The 18,611-nt window shown below is 47.8% G+C and overlaps 1 protein-coding gene across 1 annotated transcript; it reads right to left on the bottom strand.

The window, feature by feature from the left end:
• Positions 1 to 599: 599 nt before the first annotated feature.
• Positions 600 to 15,828, bottom strand: LOC311122932 (potassium voltage-gated channel subfamily A member 2-like; the record flags this gene model as incomplete). Its single annotated transcript, XM_084197231.1, has 3 exons — positions 600 to 1,727; positions 1,965 to 2,208; positions 15,638 to 15,828. 3 exons carry the CDS (start codon positions 15,826 to 15,828, stop codon positions 600 to 602), a joined length of 1,563 nt encoding a protein of 520 aa, XP_084053357.1.
• Positions 15,829 to 18,611: the final 2,783 nt, after the last annotated feature.

The raw sequence follows: 18,611 nt of genomic DNA, 5'->3' as shown, positions 1-18,611 counted from the left end.
TGGGAGAGAGGTTCAGGGGGTACGGGGTGGGAGAGAGAGGGTAAATAAGCTCCTATAGGCTGGCAGTTAGAGCTAAGTAATTAGAACATGATGAGACGCTGATCTAAGGTCAGTTTTGCAGTATATCTCCTATTGGTTACGGCTTGTACTTGTTCAGGGCAAGCTGATCCTAGATCTGTCCTGACGGGATGGTGGCAGTTTGAGCAGAGTGGCCCCTATATGCTGTTTCTAGGTCTAGTATCAGTCAGAAGTTCGTCTATTATCGGGCTACTGTAGCGAGCAGAGCATAGAGACCACTACTGGACAGATGAACAGTCACAGAGTAATGCCATGCAGACACTGAACACACGGAAGATTCACCTCCCAACAGAGGGAGTGGGGGGGGGTTTGGGGGTTAAGATGGGGGCCTAAGGTCCACCTTGCATGGCCTCTATCAGAGTTTCAGCGATCTAGTCTGGACAGTAGGGGCTCCAAGCCTTCTACAACATCAGAGAGAGGAAGGGTCTTTCCTCAGTCCTCCATCCTCCTCTACAATGTCCTTCGAGTTCTCTTTCCACCCCGACAGCCCAGCAAGTTGGTGTTATACCGCCTGAATCCAGCTATACGTCCGTTCTTATCTTGGTGATGTTGACACAGTTTGTGTTAGCCAGCGTGTTAGCGTTAGATAGTGCATTAGCGTTACCCAAGGTGTTAGCGTTACCTAGCGTGTTAACATTAGCCAACAGGGTGCAGTTGCCTGTCTTCAGGCTTTCTGCTCTGAAGTCTTCGGTGCTGTGGTTCAGTGCAGCTTCCTGTATCTCCATGTAGTCTGATTTACTGAGGGTGGATCCACTCCCACAGTGGCTGCTCTTCTTCAGGTCCTCTGCTGAATCGGCCTTGGGCAGGCTGGGTGTGTTCAGGTACTGCGCCTGCTCCTCCCCCTCCGTCTCCCGATGGTAGAAGTAGTTGAAGTTGGACACGATGACGGGGACGGGCAGGGCGATGGTCAGCACGCCGGCGATGGCGCAGAGCGATCCGACGATCTTCCCGCCGATGGTGGTGGGCACCATGTCGCCGTAGCCGACGGTGGTCATAGAAACCACGGCCCACCAGAAGGCTTCTGGGATGCTGCTGAACTGGGAGTCGGCCTCGTCGGCCTCGGCGAAGTAAACAGCGCTGGAGAAGAGGATGACTCCGATGAAGAGGAAGAAGATGAGGAGGCCCAGCTCCCGCATGCTGGCCTTCAGGGTCTGGCCCAGGATCTGGAGCCCCTTGGAGTGTCTGGACAGCTTGAAGATCCTGAACACCCTGACCAGCCGGATGACCCTGAGGATGGCCAGGGACATGGCCTGCTGCCCTGCCTGCCCGTCCTCCGGTTTCTCTGCCAGCTCGGTGCCCAACGTGATGAAATACGGGATAATCGCCACAATATCGATGATATTCATGATGTTACCGAAGAACCCGGCTTTACTAGGACACGCGAAGAAGCGGACGAGGAACTCGAAGGAGAACCAGATGATGCAGAGCGTCTCCAGGATGAAGAACGGATCGGTGAAGTAGGAGGAGGTGTAGGAAGAGGTGGAGTTGTTGAAGGGCTGGAACACCTTGTTTTCTTCGTGGTCGTTCCGGAACACGGGGAGTGTCTCCAGGCAGAAGGACACGATGGAGATCAGGATCACCATGACGCTGATGATGGCGATGATGCGGGCCGCGCCGGAACTCTCCGGATACTCAAACAGCAGCCACACCTGTTCGAGTTCACACACACACACACACACACACACACACACACACACACACACACACACACACACACACACACACACACACACACACACTCTTATCAAATTGACAGCATATAGCAAACATTCTCTGAGACATTTGCTAGTAACAGATTAAAATATTTATATTAAGTGTATATTAACTAGGCAATGTGCCACTAATAAATAATGTATAATGATAAAAACACAGAACATAGAATATACCTGTCTCTGGAACTCGTTCTCCGGGAGAGGACGCTCTTCTTCCTTAATGAAGCCCTCATCCTCTCTGAAGATCTCAATGGCCTCCTCTCCCAGCTCGTAGAAGCGGATCTCCTCTGAAAATATGTCTAGAGTGACATTAACCGGCCGGCGCAGCCTCCCTCCTGACTGGTAGTAATACAGGATGGCATCGAAACTGGGCCGGTTCCTGTCAAAGAAATACTCGTTCCTCAGAGGATCAAAGTACCTGGAGAGAGAGAGAGAGACAGAGAGAGACAGAGAGAGAGAGAGAGAGAGAGAGAGAGAGAGAGAGAGAGAGAGAGAGAGAGAGAGAGACAGAGACAGACAGATAGAGAGAGAGAGAGAGAGAGAGAGAGAGAGAGAGAGAGAGAGAGAGAGAGAGAGAGAGAGAGAGAGAGAGAGAGAGAGAGAGAGAGAGAGAGAGAGAGAGAGAGAGAGAGAGAGAGAGAGAGACAGAGAGAGAGACAGAGAGAGACAGAGAGAGAGATAGAGAGAGACAGAGAGAGACAGAGAGAGAGAGAGAGAGAGACAGAGAGAGACAGAGAGAGACAGAGAGATTCATTGTAAGTAGTAGATACAAATATAAATGCAGAACAATAACAGATAACAATATAAAAACTAAAGCACCAGTATTGAAGTCCCTATTTTTCGTCATTCTCTTCCTAGGGTTACCAGGACAATAGACAGTAATTGGAGTCACCTGTGGTAAATTCAATTGATTGGACATGATTTGGAAAGGCACACACCTGTTTATATAAGGTCCCACAGTTGACAGTGCGTGTCAAGAGCAAAACCAAGCCATGAGGTCAAAGGAATTGTCTGTAGAGCTCTGAGAAAGGATTGTGTCGAGGCACAGATTTGGGGAAGGGTACCAAAAAAATTCTACAGCATTGAAGTGCCCCAAGAACACAGTGGAGTCCATCATTCTTAAATGGAAGACGTTTGGAACCACCAAGACTCTTCCTTGAGCTGGCCGCCAGGCCAAACTGAGCAATCGGGGGAGAAGGGCCTTGGTCAGGGAGGTGACCAAGAACCCGATGGTCACTCTGACAGAGCTCCAGAGTTCCTCTGTTGAGATGGTAGAACCTTCCAGAAGGTCAACCATCTCTGCAGCACTCCACCAATCAGGCCTTTATGGTAGAATGGCCAGACAGAAGCCACTCCTCAGTAAAAGGCACATTACAGCCTGCTTGGAGTTTGCCAAAAGGCACCTAAAGGATTCTCAGACAATGAGAAACAAGATTCTCTGGTCTGATGTTACTAAGATTTAACTATTTGGCCAGAATGCCAAGCTTTACGTCTGGAGGAAACCAGGCACCGCTCATCACCTGGCCAATACCATCCCTATGGTGAAGCATGGTGGTGGCAACATCATGCTGTGGGGATGTTTTTCAGCGGCAGGGACTGGGAGACTAGTCATGATCGAGGCAAAGATGAACAGAGCAAAGTACAGAGAGATCCTTGATGAAAACCTGGTCCAGAGCGCTCAGGACCTCAAACTGGGGCGAAGGTTTACCTTCCAACAGGACAACGACCCTAAGCACACAGCCAAGACAACGTAGGAGTGGCTTTGGGACAAGTCTCTGAATGTCCTTGAGTGGCCCAGCCAGAGCCCGGACTTGAACCTGATCGAACATCTCTGGAGAGACCTGAAAATAGCTGTGCAGCGACGCTCCCTATCCAACCTGACAGAGCTTGAGAGGATCTGCAGAGAAGAATGGGAGAAACTCCCCAAATATAGGTGTGCCAAGCTTGTAGCGTCATACCCAAGAAGACTCGAGGCTGTAATCGCTGCCAAAGGTGCTTCAACAAAGTACTGAGTAAAGGCTCTGAATACTTATGTAAAACATGTTTTTGCTTTGTCATTATGGGGTATTGTGTGTAGATTGATGAGAAAAACAACAACTATTTAATTCATTTTAGAATAAGGCTGTAACGTAACAAAATGTGGAAAAAGTCAAGGGGTCTGAATACTTTCCGAATGCACTGTATACAACAATTACTGTCTTATATACGCTGAGTGGACAAAACATGACATAGACTGACCAGGTGAATCCAGGTGAAAGCTATGATCCCTTATTGATGTCACCTGTTAAATCCACTTCAATCAGTGTAGATGAAGGGGAGGAGACAGGTTAATGAAGGATTTTTAAGCCTTGAGGCATGTGTGCCATTCAGAGGGTGAATGGGCAAGACAAAAGATTGAAGTGCCTTTGAACGGGGTATGGTAGTAGGTGCCAGGCGCACCGGTTTGAGTGTGTCAAGAACTGCAACGCTGCTGGGTATTTCACGCTCAACAGTTCCCCGTGTGTATCAAGGATGGTCCACCACCCAAAGGACATCCAGCCAACTTGACACAACTGTGGGAAGCATTGGAGTCAACATGGGCCAGCATCCCTTTCAACAGTTTGAAGAGTCCATGTCCCGACGAATTGAGGGAAGGTGTTCCTAATGTTTGTACAGTGACTTCAGAAAGTATTCACACCTTTGACTTTTTCCACATTTTGTTTTATCACAGCCTGAATTTATAATGGATTAAATTGAGATGTTTTGTCACTGGCCTACACACAATACCCCATAGTGGAATTATATTTTTCATTTTTTTTTTAACAAATTCATACAAAATTAAAAGCTGAAATGTCTTGGGTGAATAAATATTCAACCCCTTTGTTATGGCAAGCCTAAATAAGTTCAGGAGTAAAACTTTGCTTCACAAGTTATATAATAAGTTGCATCGTCTCACTCTGTGTGCGATAAAAGTGTTTAACACCATTTTTTTATGACTACTTCATCTCTGTACCCCACACATACAATTATCTGTAAGGTCCCTCAGTCGAGCCGTGAATTTCAAACACAGATTCAACGACAAACACCAGGAAGGTTTTCCAAAGAACGCCGCCTCTTGGTAGATGGGTAAAAAATAAAAGAACAGATATTGGATGTCCCTTTGAGCATGGTGAAGTTATTACACTTTGGATGGTGTATCAATACACCCAGTTACTACAAAGATACAGGCATCCTTCCTAACTCAGTTGCTGGAGAGGAAGGAAACCGCTCAGGGATTTCACCATGAGGTCAATGGTGACTTTAAAACAGTTACAGAGTTTAGTGGCTGTGATAGGAGAAAACTGAGGATGGATCAACAACATTGTAGTTACTCCACAATACTAACCTAAATGACTGAGTGAAAAGAAGGAAGCCTGTACAGAATAAAAATATTCCAAAACATGCATCCTGTTTGCAACAAGGCACTAAAGCAATACTGCAAAGAATGAGGCAAAACAATGAACTTTTTGTCCTGAATACAAAGTGTTATGTTTGGGGCAAATCCAATACAACACATTACTGAGTAACTTTCTCCGTATTTACAAGCATAGTGTTGGCAGCATCATGTTATGAGTATGCATGTAATAGTTAAGGACTGGGGAGTTTTTCAGGATACAAAAGAAACGGAATGGAGCTTATGGTATTATTTTATGTATCATTAAAGGCAAATGTAGGGAGAGGTCAAAAGATAAAGTATAATAAACATGACTATGTTTTAAATGAATGTATGTGCTCTGTCACAGGGGCTCTCAACCTGTGGCCCATGGGCTTATTATGGACACAGTGTATGCATTACCTTAGTTCCTTTTTAAGAAGGGGCCTCGCAGCCAATAGAATGATAGAATGAGAGGCTTCATATTGTCAGGTCGTGTTGTAGGTGTTGTGTAGGAATCAAACGCAGGAAGCAGACTGAATTCCAAAAAGCTGTATTACTGCCTAAACACCGGCAACAGGACAAAATAAGCCTGACAGCAAAATACGCACGAAGGCGAAAAGACAATGCGCACAAACAGGTGCGTCAAAATGAATAAGTGCACACACAAGTGCAACGAACGCTCCAGCAAACAGTGGAGAAGATAACGCTCAACCGAGCAATACACAAACTGACGGTAACAATCACACACAACACAAGACAAACACAACGAGAAACTTATAGGACACTAATTACTACAAAACAGAAACAGGTGTAGAAACAAACAGACAAAAGCAAACGAACATGAAACATCAATCGGTGGCAGCTAGAATTCCGGAGACGACGAACGCCGAAGCCTGCCCGAACAAGGGAGAGAGGCAGCCTCGGCCAAAACCGTGACAGTACCCCCCCCTTGACGCGCGGCTCCAGACGCGCGCCGACTCCGGCCTTGGGGACGACCCGGAGGCCGCGGCGCAGGGCGCGTCGGATACCTCCGATGGAATTCCGTCAGGAGCGACGGGTCCAAGATGTCTCTCCTCGGCACCCAGCACCGCTCCTCCGGACCGTACCCCTCCCACTCCACTAGATACTGAAGACCCCCTCTCCGACGTCTAGAATCCAAGATGGATCTCACGGTGTACGCCGGTGCCCCCTCGATGTCCAACGGGGGCGGGGGGGTCTCCAAGATCTCATGTTCTTGGAGTGGGCCTGCTACCACCGGCCTGAGAAGGGACACATGGAACGAGGGGTTAATACACTTATACTCAACTGGTAACTGTAATCTATAACATACCTCGTTCAACCTTCTCAGGACTTTAAATGGCCCTACAAACCGCCGACCCAGCTTCCGACAGGGCAGGCGGAGGGGCAGGTTTCTGGCAGAGAGCCAGACTCGATCTCCAGGTGCGTACACTGGCCCCTCACTGCGGTGTAGGTCGGCGCTCGTCTTCTGTCGACGTATGGCACGCTGCAGATGGACGTGTGCAGCGTCCCACGTCTCCTCCGAGCGCCGCACCCACTCATCCACAGCGGGGGCCTCGATCTGGCTCTCATGCCATGGTGCCAGAACCGGCTGGTACCCCAAAACACACTGAAAAGGGGTTAGTTGGGTGGAGGAGTGGCGGAGAGAGTTCTGTGCCATCTCGGCCCAGGGCACATATCTCGCCCACTCCTCCGGCCGATCCCGGCAGTACGTTCTGAGAAACCTACCCACATCCTGGTTAACGCGTTCCACCTGCCCATTACTCTCCAGGTGGTAACCCGAGGTGAGGCTCACCGAGACCCCCAACCGCTCCATAAAAGCTCTCCAGACTCTGGAGGTGAATTGGGGACCTCGGTCAGCCACAATGTCCTCGGGCACCCCGTAGTGCCGGAACACATGGGTGAATATAGCTTCGGCGGTCTGCAGGGCAGTAGGAAGACCCGGCATGGGGAGCAAACGACAGGCCTTAGAGAACCTGTCCACAACGACCAGGATGGTAGTATTCCCTTGAGAGAGGGGAAGGTCAGTTATAAAATCCACCGAGAGGTGGGACCATGGTCGTTGTGGAACGGGCAGGGGCAGTAACTTACCCCTAGGCAGATGTCTAGGCGCCTTACACTGGGCGCACACCGAGCAGGAGGAAACATAAACCCTCACATCCCTGGCCAACGTGGGCCACCAATATTTGGCACTAAGACAGTGCACTGTCCGGCCGATACCCGGGTGTCCAGAGGAGGGTGACGTGTGAGCCCAATAGATCAATCGATCCCGACACTCGAGCGGAACATACCTCCGGCCCTCCGGGCATTGTGGTGGACTAGGGTCGGTGCGTAATGCCCGCTCGAGCTCAGAATCGAGCTCCCACACCACCGGTGCCACTAGACACGACTCCGGCAGTATGGGAGTGGGCTCCACGGACCTCTCCTCCCCGTCATACCGCCGAGACAGCGCATCTGCCTTACCGTTTTGTGACCCAGGGATGTAGGTGATCTTAAAAGAGAAACGGGTCAAAAACATACTCCATCTAGCCTGCCGAGGGTTTAGCCTCCTCGCTGCCCGGATGTACTCCAGGTTACGGTGGTCCGTCAAAATGAGGAAAGGGTGTTGAGCCCCCTCAAGCCAGTGCCTCCACACCTTAAGGGCCTGTACCACAGCTAACAGCTCCCTGTCCCCGACGTCATAATTTCGCTCCGCCGGACTGAGCTTCTTGGAATAGAAGGCACAGGGGCGGAGTTTAGGTGGCGCGCCTGACCGTTGTGAAAGCACGGCGCCAATACCGGCCTCAGACGCGTCCACCTCTACCTGAAATGGTAAAGAGGGATCCGGATGCGCCAGCACCGGAGCCGAGGTAAACAGGTCCTTCAGCCTCCCAAACGCCCTGTCCGCCTCGACTGACCACTGCAGACGCACCGGGCCCCCCTTCAAGAGAGACGTGATGGGAGCTGCCACCTGCCCAAAACCCCGGATAAACCTCCGGTAGTAATTCGCAAACCCCAAAAACTGCTGCACCTCTTTCACAGTGGTTGGTGTTTGCCAATTACGCACGGCTGACACTCGGTCTACCTCCATCTTCACCCCTGAAGCTGACAACTGATACCCCAAAAAGGAAATCGACTCCTGGAAAAACAGACACTTCTCTGCCTTCACATACAGGTCGTGCTCCACCAGCCTCCGCAACACCCGGCGCACCAGGGCCACATGCTCGACACGGGTAGGTGAGTACACGAGAATGTCATCTATGTACACAACGACTCCCTGTCCCTGCATGTCCCTGAAGATCTCATCCACGAATGATTGGAAAACCGACGGAGCATTCATCAACCCGTATGGCATGACTAGATACTCGTAATGGCCCGAGGTGGTACTAAAGGCTGTTTTCCATTCATCATCCTTCCTGATGCGCACCAAGTTGTACGCGCTCCTGAGATCTAATTTCGTGAAGAAGCGCGCCCCATGCAACGACTCAGTCATGGTCGCAATCAGCGGGAGTGGATAACTATACTTCACCGTAATCTGATTGAGACCACGGTAATCGATGCACGGACGCAAACCACCATCCTTCTTCTTCACGAAAAAGAAACTCGAGGACGCGGGGGAAGTGGACGGCCGTATGTATCCTTGTCTCAGTGATTCGTCTATGTAAATCTCCATAGCTTTCTTCTCCTCCTGAGACAGAGGATACACATGACTCCGTGGGAGCGCAGCTCCTGCCTGAAGGTCTATCGCACAATCCCCCTGCCTATGGGGTGGCAACCGCGTCGCCCTTGCCTTACTAAACGCAATAGCCAAATCCCCATACTCAGGTGGAATGTGCAATGCGGGCACCTGGTTTGGACTCTCCACCGAGGTAGCCCCTACGGAAACGCCTAAACATCTACCCACACACTGAGCAGACCACTCCATCAGAGCCCTCTCCTGCCACGAAATTGCGGGGTTATGGGTACTCAACCAAGGTAGGCCCAGCACCACCGGATACGCAGGAGAGTCAATCAGGAACAGCTGAATCATCTCCTGATGACTCCCCTGCGCACACATCCTAAGTGGCGCCGTGACCTCCCTGATCAAGCCCGTACCCAACGGACGACTATCTAGGGCATGAACGGGAAAAGGAACGTCAACAGGAATACGGGGAATCCCTAACCTTAAACAAAACTTTCTATCAATAAAATTCCCAGCCGCGCCTGAATCTACCAGCGCCTTATGCTGGGATTGAGGTGCTACCTGTGGAAAACTGACAGGTATACAAAAATGGGCAACAGTGAGCTCTGGGTGAGTGGGGCGCCTACTCACCTGGAGGGAATCCCCAGTGCGGGACCTGTCGTCATCTCCCCTAGGAGGCCATCCCCAGCACCTAGCCGCGGTGTGTCCTCCCCGACCACAGTTGGTGCAGTGGATGGACCCCCTAGTCTGCCGACTCCTCCTATCTCTAGCGCCAGCGCCCCCGAGCTCCATAGGACACGGCTCGGATGCGCTGGAGGATGGAATGGACGGACCCCCCTCAGGACGTCCGCGGGTAGCCAATAGGTTATCTAACCTGATTGACATGTCGACCAGCTGGTCGAAAGTGAGACTGGTGTCCCTACAGGCCAGCTCCCGACGGACGTCCTCTCTGAGGCTACATCGGTATAGATCGATGAGGGCCCGCTCATTCCACCCTGCATCTGCCGCTAGAGTACGGAATTCAAGTGCGAATTCCTGGGCACTCCTCCTCCCCTGCCTGAGGAAGACCAGACGCTCCCCCGCCGCTTTCCCCTCCGGGGGATGGTCGAACACCGCCCTAAAGCGGCGGGAGAACTCGGTGTACGTAATAGTCGTGGCGTCGATCTTCCTCCACTCCGCGTTGGCCCACTCCAACGCTTTACCGGCCAGGCAGGAGATCAGGGCAGACACGCTCTCATGCCCTGAAGGTGCCGGATGTACTGTGGCCAGGTACAGCTCTACCTGGAGCAGGAATCCCTGACACCCAGCTGCGGTCCCGTCGTAGGACCTCGGGAGAGATAGTCGGACTCCGCGATGTTCCGGCGCTGGACTGGGTGGGCTGGCCGATGGTGCTGGCAGGGCGGCTGGCGGTGGAGGCGGACCCCAGCCTCGGATGGTGGTCATCACCTCCTGCAGGGCGGCCCCCATCTGCAGGAGCTGCTCTTGCTGTTCCCGAACCTGGGCTTCCAGTCTTGTATGTGCTGCTTCGGCTCCTGCTGATTCCATACTGTGTGGTGTGTGATTCTGTCAGGTCGTGTTGTAGGTGTTGTGTAGGAATCAAACGCAGGAAGCAGACTGAATTCCAAAGAGCTGTATTACTGCCTAAACACCGGCAACAGGACAAAATAAGCCTGACAGCAAAATACGCACGAAGGCGAAAAGACAATGCGCACAAACAGGTGCGTCAAAATGAATAAGTGCACACACAAGTGCAACGAACGCTCCAGCAAACAGTGGAGAAGATAACGCTCAACCGAGCAATACACAAACTGACGGTAACAATCACACACAACACAAGACAAACACAACGAGAAACTTATAGGACACTAATTACTACAAAACAGAAACAGGTGTAGAAACAAACAGACAAAAGCAAACGAACATGAAACATCAATCGGTGGCAGCTAGAATTCCGGAGACGACGAACGCCGAAGCCTGCCCGAACAAGGGAGAGAGGCAGCCTCGGCCGAAACCGTGACACATATAGAAAAAAGCATTCATGACCTTTTGGAGTAGGACATTGTGTGACAGCTGGACGTTGAAAAAGAAGGGTGGTGCAGAGCTAAAATAAGTTAGGAATTTGCCATAAGGGGGTAACTGAATATGCCATGGAAGTATGTTTGTGCATTTGTGTGTGTATAAAAGGGATGTCTAAGCCAGAGAGAGACAGCCGCTCCATGGAGCCGTTCGGCTTTCGTTATTAGATAATAAAAGTCTAATTTTTGGATTCACAGGCTCCAGTTTCTTGAGAGATATGTTTGAGTTGACTACTTTCGAGTCATATATATTTCTACGACAAGCTAAGCACAGGCAAAATCCTAGAGGAAAACCTGGTTCAGTCTGCTTTCCACCAGACACTTGGAGATGAATTCACCTTTCAGCAGGACAATAACCTCAAATACAAGGTTAAAACTACACTGGAATTGCTTACCAAGAAGACAGTGATTGCTCCTGAGTGGTCGAGTTACAGTTTTGACTTAAATCTACTTGAATATCTAGACCTGAAAATGGTTGTCTAGCAATGATCAACAATCAATTTGTCAGAGCTTGAAGAATTTTGAAAATAATAATGGGCAAATGTTGAACAATCCAGGTGTGTAAAGCTCTTAGAGACTTACCCAGAAAGACTCACAGCTGTAATCACTGCCAAAGGTGCTTCTACAAAGTATTGACTCAGTGGAGTGAATTAGATATTTCTCTATTTCATTTTCAATACATTTGCAAACATTAAAAAAACAAATGTTTTCACTTTGTCATTATGGGGTATTGTGTTTAGATGGGTGCACTTAGTCATTATGGGGTATTGTGTTTAGATGGGTGTCATTATGGGGTATTGTGTTTAGATGGGTGCACTTTGTCATTATGGGGTATTGTGTTTAGATGGGTGCACTTTGTCATTATGGGGTATTGTGTTTAGATGGGTGCACTTTGTCATTATGGGGTATTGTGTTTAGATGGGTGCCATTATGGGGTATTGTGTTTAGATGGGTGTCATTATGGGGTATTGTGTTTAGATGGGTGCCATTATGGGGTATTGTGTTTAGATGGGTGTCATTATGGGGTATTGTGTTTAGATGGGTGCCATTAGTATTGTGTTTAGATGGGTGTCATTATGGGGTATTGTGTTTAGATGGGTGCCATTAGTATTGTGTTTAGATGGGTGTCATTATGGGGTATTGTGTTTAGATGGGTGTCATTATGGGGTATTGTGTTTAGATGGGTGTCATTATGGGGTATTGGGTTTAGATGGGTGTCATTATGGGGTATTGTGTTTAGATGGGTGTCATTATGGGGTATTGTGTTTAGATGGGTGTCATTATGGGGTATTGTGTTTAGATGGGTGTCATTATGGGGTATTGTGTTTAGATGGGTGTCATTATGGGGTATTGTATGTAGATGGGTGTCATTATGGGGTATTGTGTTTAGATGGGTGTCATTATGGGGTATTGTGTTTAGATGGGTGTCATTATGGGGTATTGGGTTTAGATGGGTGTCATTATGGGGTATTGTATGTAGATGGGTGTCATTATGGGGTATTGGGTTTAGATGGGTGTCATTATGGGGTATTGGGTTTAGATGGGTGTCATTATGGGGTATTGGGTTTAGATGGGTGTCATTATGGGGTATTGGGTTTAGATGGGTGCCATTATGGGGTATTGGGTTTAGATGGTGAGACATAAAATCAATGTCATCCATTTTGAAAACAGGCTTTAAAACAACAAAATGTGGAATAAGTCAAGGGGTCTGAATACTTTCTGGAATAAGTCAAGGGGTATGAATACTTTCTGGAATAAGTCAAGGGGTATAAATACTTTCTGGAATAAATCAAGGGGTATGAATACTTTCTGGAATAAGTCAAGGGGTATGAATACTTTCTGGAGGCACTCAGTGTAAATCCCTATCTCACCTCATAGTGTTAGGGTAAACATATAATATAAATCCCTATCTCACCTCATAGTGTTAGGGTAAACATATAATATAAATCCCTATCTCACCTCATAGTGTTAGGGTAAACATATAATATAAATCCCTATCTCACCTCATAGTGTCAGGGTAAACATATCATATAAATCCCTATCTCACCTCATAGTGTTAGGGTAAACATATAATATAAATCCCTATCTCACCTCATAGTGTCAGGGTAAACATATCATATAAATCCCTATCTCACCTCATAGTGTTAGGGTAAACATATAATATAAATCCCTATCTCACCTCATAGTGTTAGGGTAAACATATAATATAAATCCCTATCTCACCTCATAGTGTTAGGGTAAACATATAATATAAATCCCTATCTCCCCTCATAGTGTTAGGGTAAACATATAATATAAAACCCTATCTCACCTCATAGTGTTAGGGTAAACATATAATATAAATCCCTATCTCACCTCATAGTGTTAGGGTAAACATATAATATAAATCCCTATCTCACCTCATAGTGTTAGGGTAAACATATAATATAAATCCCTATCTCCCCTCATAGTGTTAGGGTAAACATATAATATAAATCCCTATCTCACCTCATAGTGTTAGGGTAAACATATAATATAAATCCCTATCTCACCTCATAGTGTTAGGGTAAACATATAATATAAATCCCTATCTCACCTCATAGTGTTAGGGTAAACATATAATATAAAACCCTATCTCACCTCATAGTGTCAGGGTAAACATATCATATAAATCCCTATCTCACCTCATAGTGTTAGGGTAAACATATAATATAAATCCCTATCTCACCTCATAGTGTTAGGGTAAACATATAATATAAATCCCTATCTCACCTCATAGTGTTAGGGTAAACATATAATATAAATCCCTATCTCACCTCATAGTGTTAGGGTAAACATATAATATAAATCCCTATCTCCCCTCATAGTGTTAGGGTAAACATATAATATAAATCCCTATCTCACCTCATAGTGTTAGGGTAAACATATAATATAAATCCCTATCTCACCTCATAGTGTTAGGGTAAACATATAATATAAATCCCTATCTCACCTCATAGTGTTAGGGTAAACATATAATATAAATCCCTATCTCACCTCATAGTGTTAGGGTAAACATATAATATAAATCCCTATCTCACCTCATAGTGTTAGAGTAAACATATAATATAAATCCCTATCTCACCTCATAGTGTTAGGGTAAACATATAATATAAATCCCTATCTCACCTCATAGTGTTAGGGTAAACATATAATATAAATCCCTATCTCACCTCATAGTGTTAGGGATTTATATTATATGTTAAACCTATCTCACCTCTTAGAGGCAAGTAAGTTAAGAACAAATTCATATTTACAATGACGGCCTACCAAAAGGCAAAAGGCCTCCTGCGGGGACGGGGGCTGGGATTAAAAAGAAAAATACAATAAAAATATAGGTCCTCTGTAGCTCAGCTGGTAGAGCACGGCGCTTGTAACGCCAGGGTAGTGGGTTCGATCCCCGGGACCACCCATACGTAAAAATGTATGCACACATGACTGTAAGTCGCTTTGGATAAAAGCGTCTGCTAAATGGCATATTATTATTATTATTATTACAACAAGAGAGACACCACAACACTACATAAAGAGATACCTAAGACAACAACATAGCATGGCAGCAACACATGACAACACAGCATGGTAGCAACACAACATGGTAGCAACACAACATGGTAGCAGCACAACATGGTAGCAACACAACATGGTAGCAACACAACATGGTAGCAACACAACATGGTAGCAGCACAACATGGTAGCAACACAACATGGTAGCAACACAACATGGTAGCAGCACAACATGGTAGCAGCACAACATGGTAGCAGCACAACATGGTAGCAACACAACATGGTAGCAACATAACATGGTAGCAACACAACATGGTAGCAGCACAACATGGTAGCAGCACAACATGGTAGCAACACAACATGGTAGCAACACAACATGGTAGCAACACAACATGGTAGCAGCACAACATGGTAGCAACACAACATGGTAGCAGCACAACATGGTAGCAATACCACATGACAACAACATGGTAGCAACACAACATGGTAGCAACACAACATGTTAACAACATGGTAGCAACACAACATGACAACAACATGGTAGCAATACAACATGGTAGCAACACAACATGACAACAACATGGTAGCAGCACAACATGACAACTACATGGTAGCAACACAACATGACAACAACATGGTAGCAGCACAACATGACAACAACATGGTAGCAGCACAACATGGTAGCAATACCACATGACAACAAAATGGTAGCAACACAACATGGTAGCAACACAACATGTTAACAACATGGTAGCAACACAACATGACAACAACATGGTAGCAATACAACATGGTAGCAACACAACATGACAACAACATGGTAGCAGAACAACATGACAACAACATGGTAGCAACACAACATGACAACAACATGGTAGCAGCACAACATGACAACAACATGGTAGCAGCACAACATGACAACAACATGGTAGCAACACAACATGACAACAACATGGTAGCAACACAACATGACAACAACATGGTAGCAGCACAACATGACAACAACATGGTAGCAACACAACATGACAACAACATGGTAGCAACACAACATGACAACAACATGGTAGCATCACAACATGGTACAAACATTATTGGGCACAGACAAAAGCACTTGGGGTTAGAGTTAGGGTTAACATCAATACAGGATAATTACATATATAAGTGGTATAGCTACCTCATCCTCTTCTTGGGGTCCCCCAGCAGGGTCTCAGGGAACTGGGAGAGGGTCTTGAGCTGAGTCTCAAAGCGCAGCCCGGAGATATTGATGACAACGCGCTCACAGCACTCGTGGCCCGGTTCCGGTTCGTATGGGTCACAGGGACGCGCCACCGCCTCGCCCCCCGGGTCACCCGTAGCAACCGTCATGGTAGAGGAGGAGGGCGGGGCCTGCAGCGTTCAGACGGGCGGCGGGGTGGAGGGCGAAGTGGTGGAAGGGGGGGTGGCCAGAGGAACACAGAGTCTGGCCAGTAGGGATCTAGAGAGGACAGAACAGGCTGGCCAGTAGGGATCTGGAGAGGACAGAACAGGCTGGCCAGTAGGGATCTAGAGAGGACAGAACAGGCTGGCCAGTAGGGATCTGGAGAGGACAGAACAGGCTGGCCAGTAGGGATCTGGAGAGGACAGAACAGGCTGGCCAGTAGTGATCTGGAGAGGACAGAACAGGCTGGCCAGTAGGGATCTGGAGAGGACAGAACAGGCTGGCCAGTAGTGATCTGGAGAGGACAGAACAGGCTGGCCAGTAGGGATCTAGAGAGGACAGAACAGGCTGGCCAGTAGGGATCTGGAGAGGACAGAACAGGCTGGCCAGTAGTGATCTGGAGAGGACAGAACAGGCTGGCCAGTAGTGATCTGGAGAGGACAGAACAGGCTGGCCAGTAGTGATCTGGAGAGGACAGAACAGGCTGGCCAGTAGTGATCTGGAGAGGTCAGAACAGGCTGGCCAGTAGTGATCTGGAGAGGACAGAACAGGCTGGCCAGTAGTGATCTGGAGAGGACAGAACAGGCTGGCCAGTAGTGATCTGGAGAGGTCAGAACAGGCTGGCCAGTAGTGATCTGGAGAGGTCAGAACAGGCTGGCCAGTAGTGATCTGGAGAGGACAGAACAGGCTGGCCAGTAGTGATCTGGAGAGGACAGAACAGGCTGGCCAGTAGTGATCTGGAGAGGACAGAACAGGCTGGCCAGTAGGGATCTGGAGAGGACAGAACAGGCTGGCCAGTAGTGATCTGGAGAGGTCAGAACAGGCTGGCCAGTAGTGATCTGGAGAGGACAGAACAGGCTGGCCAGTAGTGATCTGGAGAGGTCAGAACAGGCTGGCCAGTAGTGATCTGGAGAGGACAGAACAGGCTGGCCAGTAGTGATCTGGAGAGGACAGAACAGGCTGGCCAGTAGGGATCTGGAGAGGACAGAACAGAGAAACAGAACCATGGACATATTAACCAGCTTGTTTCACATTCAGTTCAAACACATCATAATTTATATAATTCACAAATTTACAAACACAAAAGTTTTAAATCATGAAACTAGCTGCAAATAGGGACGGTTTCCCGAAAACTTATTAAACTAGTCCTGGACTGAAACACACTTCACATGGAGATTCTCCATTGAACATGCTTTTTAGTCCAGGTCTATGCTTAATCTGTGTCCGGGAAACTGGCCCATAGTGTTACAAGAGGACAAAGGAGCCTGAACACAGTAATAGCGGAGATGTTTTTTAGGGGGTTCATGACACCATGAATAACGTGAAAGCGACGGTGCCATCCTGTCCGCTTGTATTAGCTGATTACTGGTTATGAGTTGTCTTTCATACGAGCCACAGATCAATAGTTTATCCAGTCATACTGGATCAACTCTTCTATAGGCCAGTTAGACCACCTGGATAAGCGGATTAGCAGCTGAGTGCTCCATCCATTCGATGAATCTCTATGAGACAGATACAATCTGTCAGCTTCCCAAAAGGTACCCTAATCCCTATATGGTATTCTAATCCCTACTTTTGCCATCGGGCTCTGGTTAAAAGTAGTGCACTATGTAGGGAATAGGGTGTCATTTGGGACGCAGCTGTGTCTATTTTCACATTATGGGGAGTGGACCGGTAATATCTCATCCTGGTAAAGGCCTGTATCAGCCGAGCGGAACCGGGTATGCATTATAGAAGAGGTCTGAATGAAATATTAAACCAGAGACAAATTGGCTAGAATTTTCCTCGACAGTTATGAATCACAGGCTGACACACACCAGCATGACACTACCATGGCATTACCAGACTACTGTCATCACCACTCACTAGGATACTGTCATCACCACTCACTAGGCTACTGTCATCACCACTCACTAGGCTACTGTCATCACCACTCACTAGGCTACTGTCATCACCACTCACTAGGCTACTGTCATCACCACTCACTAGGCTACTGTCATCACCACTCACTAGGCTACTGTCATCACCACTCACTAGGCTACTGTCATCACCACTCACTAGGCTACTGTCATCACCACTCACTAGGCTACTGTCATCACCACTCACTAGACTACTGTCATCACCACTCACTAGGCTACTGTCATCACCACTCACTAGGCTACTGTCATCACCACTCACTAGGCTACTGTCATCACCACTCACTAGGCTACTGTCATCACCACTCACTAGGCTACTGTCATCACCACTCACTAGGCTACTGTCATCACCACTCACTAGGCTACTGTCATCACCACTCACCAGACTACTGTCATCACCACTCACTAGGCTACTGTCATCACCACTCACTAGGCTACTGTCATCACCACTCACTAGGCTACTGTCATCACCACTCACTAGACTACTGTCATCACTACTCACTAGGTTACTGTCATCACCACTCACTAGGCTACTACATTAGAGACATGCTAGGCTACTGTCATCACCACTCACTAGGCTACTGTCATCACCACTCACTAGGCTACTGTCATCACCACTCACTAGGCTACTGTCATTACCACTCACTAGGCTACTGTCATCACCACTCACTAGGCTACTGTCATCACCACTCACTAGGCTACTGTCATCACCACTCACTAGGCTACTGTCATCACCACTCACTAGGCTACTGTCATCACCACTCACTAGGCTACTGTCATCACCACTCACTAGGCTACTGTCATCACCACTCACT

Source organism: Coregonus lavaretus (assembly GCF_964263955.1).
Source record: "Coregonus lavaretus genome assembly, contig: HAP1_SCAFFOLD_1046, whole genome shotgun sequence".
Taxonomy (NCBI): Eukaryota; Metazoa; Chordata; class Actinopteri; order Salmoniformes; family Salmonidae; genus Coregonus; species Coregonus lavaretus.
Note: the sequence above shows the minus strand (reverse complement) of the source record. Positions and strands in the feature narration are given on the sequence as shown.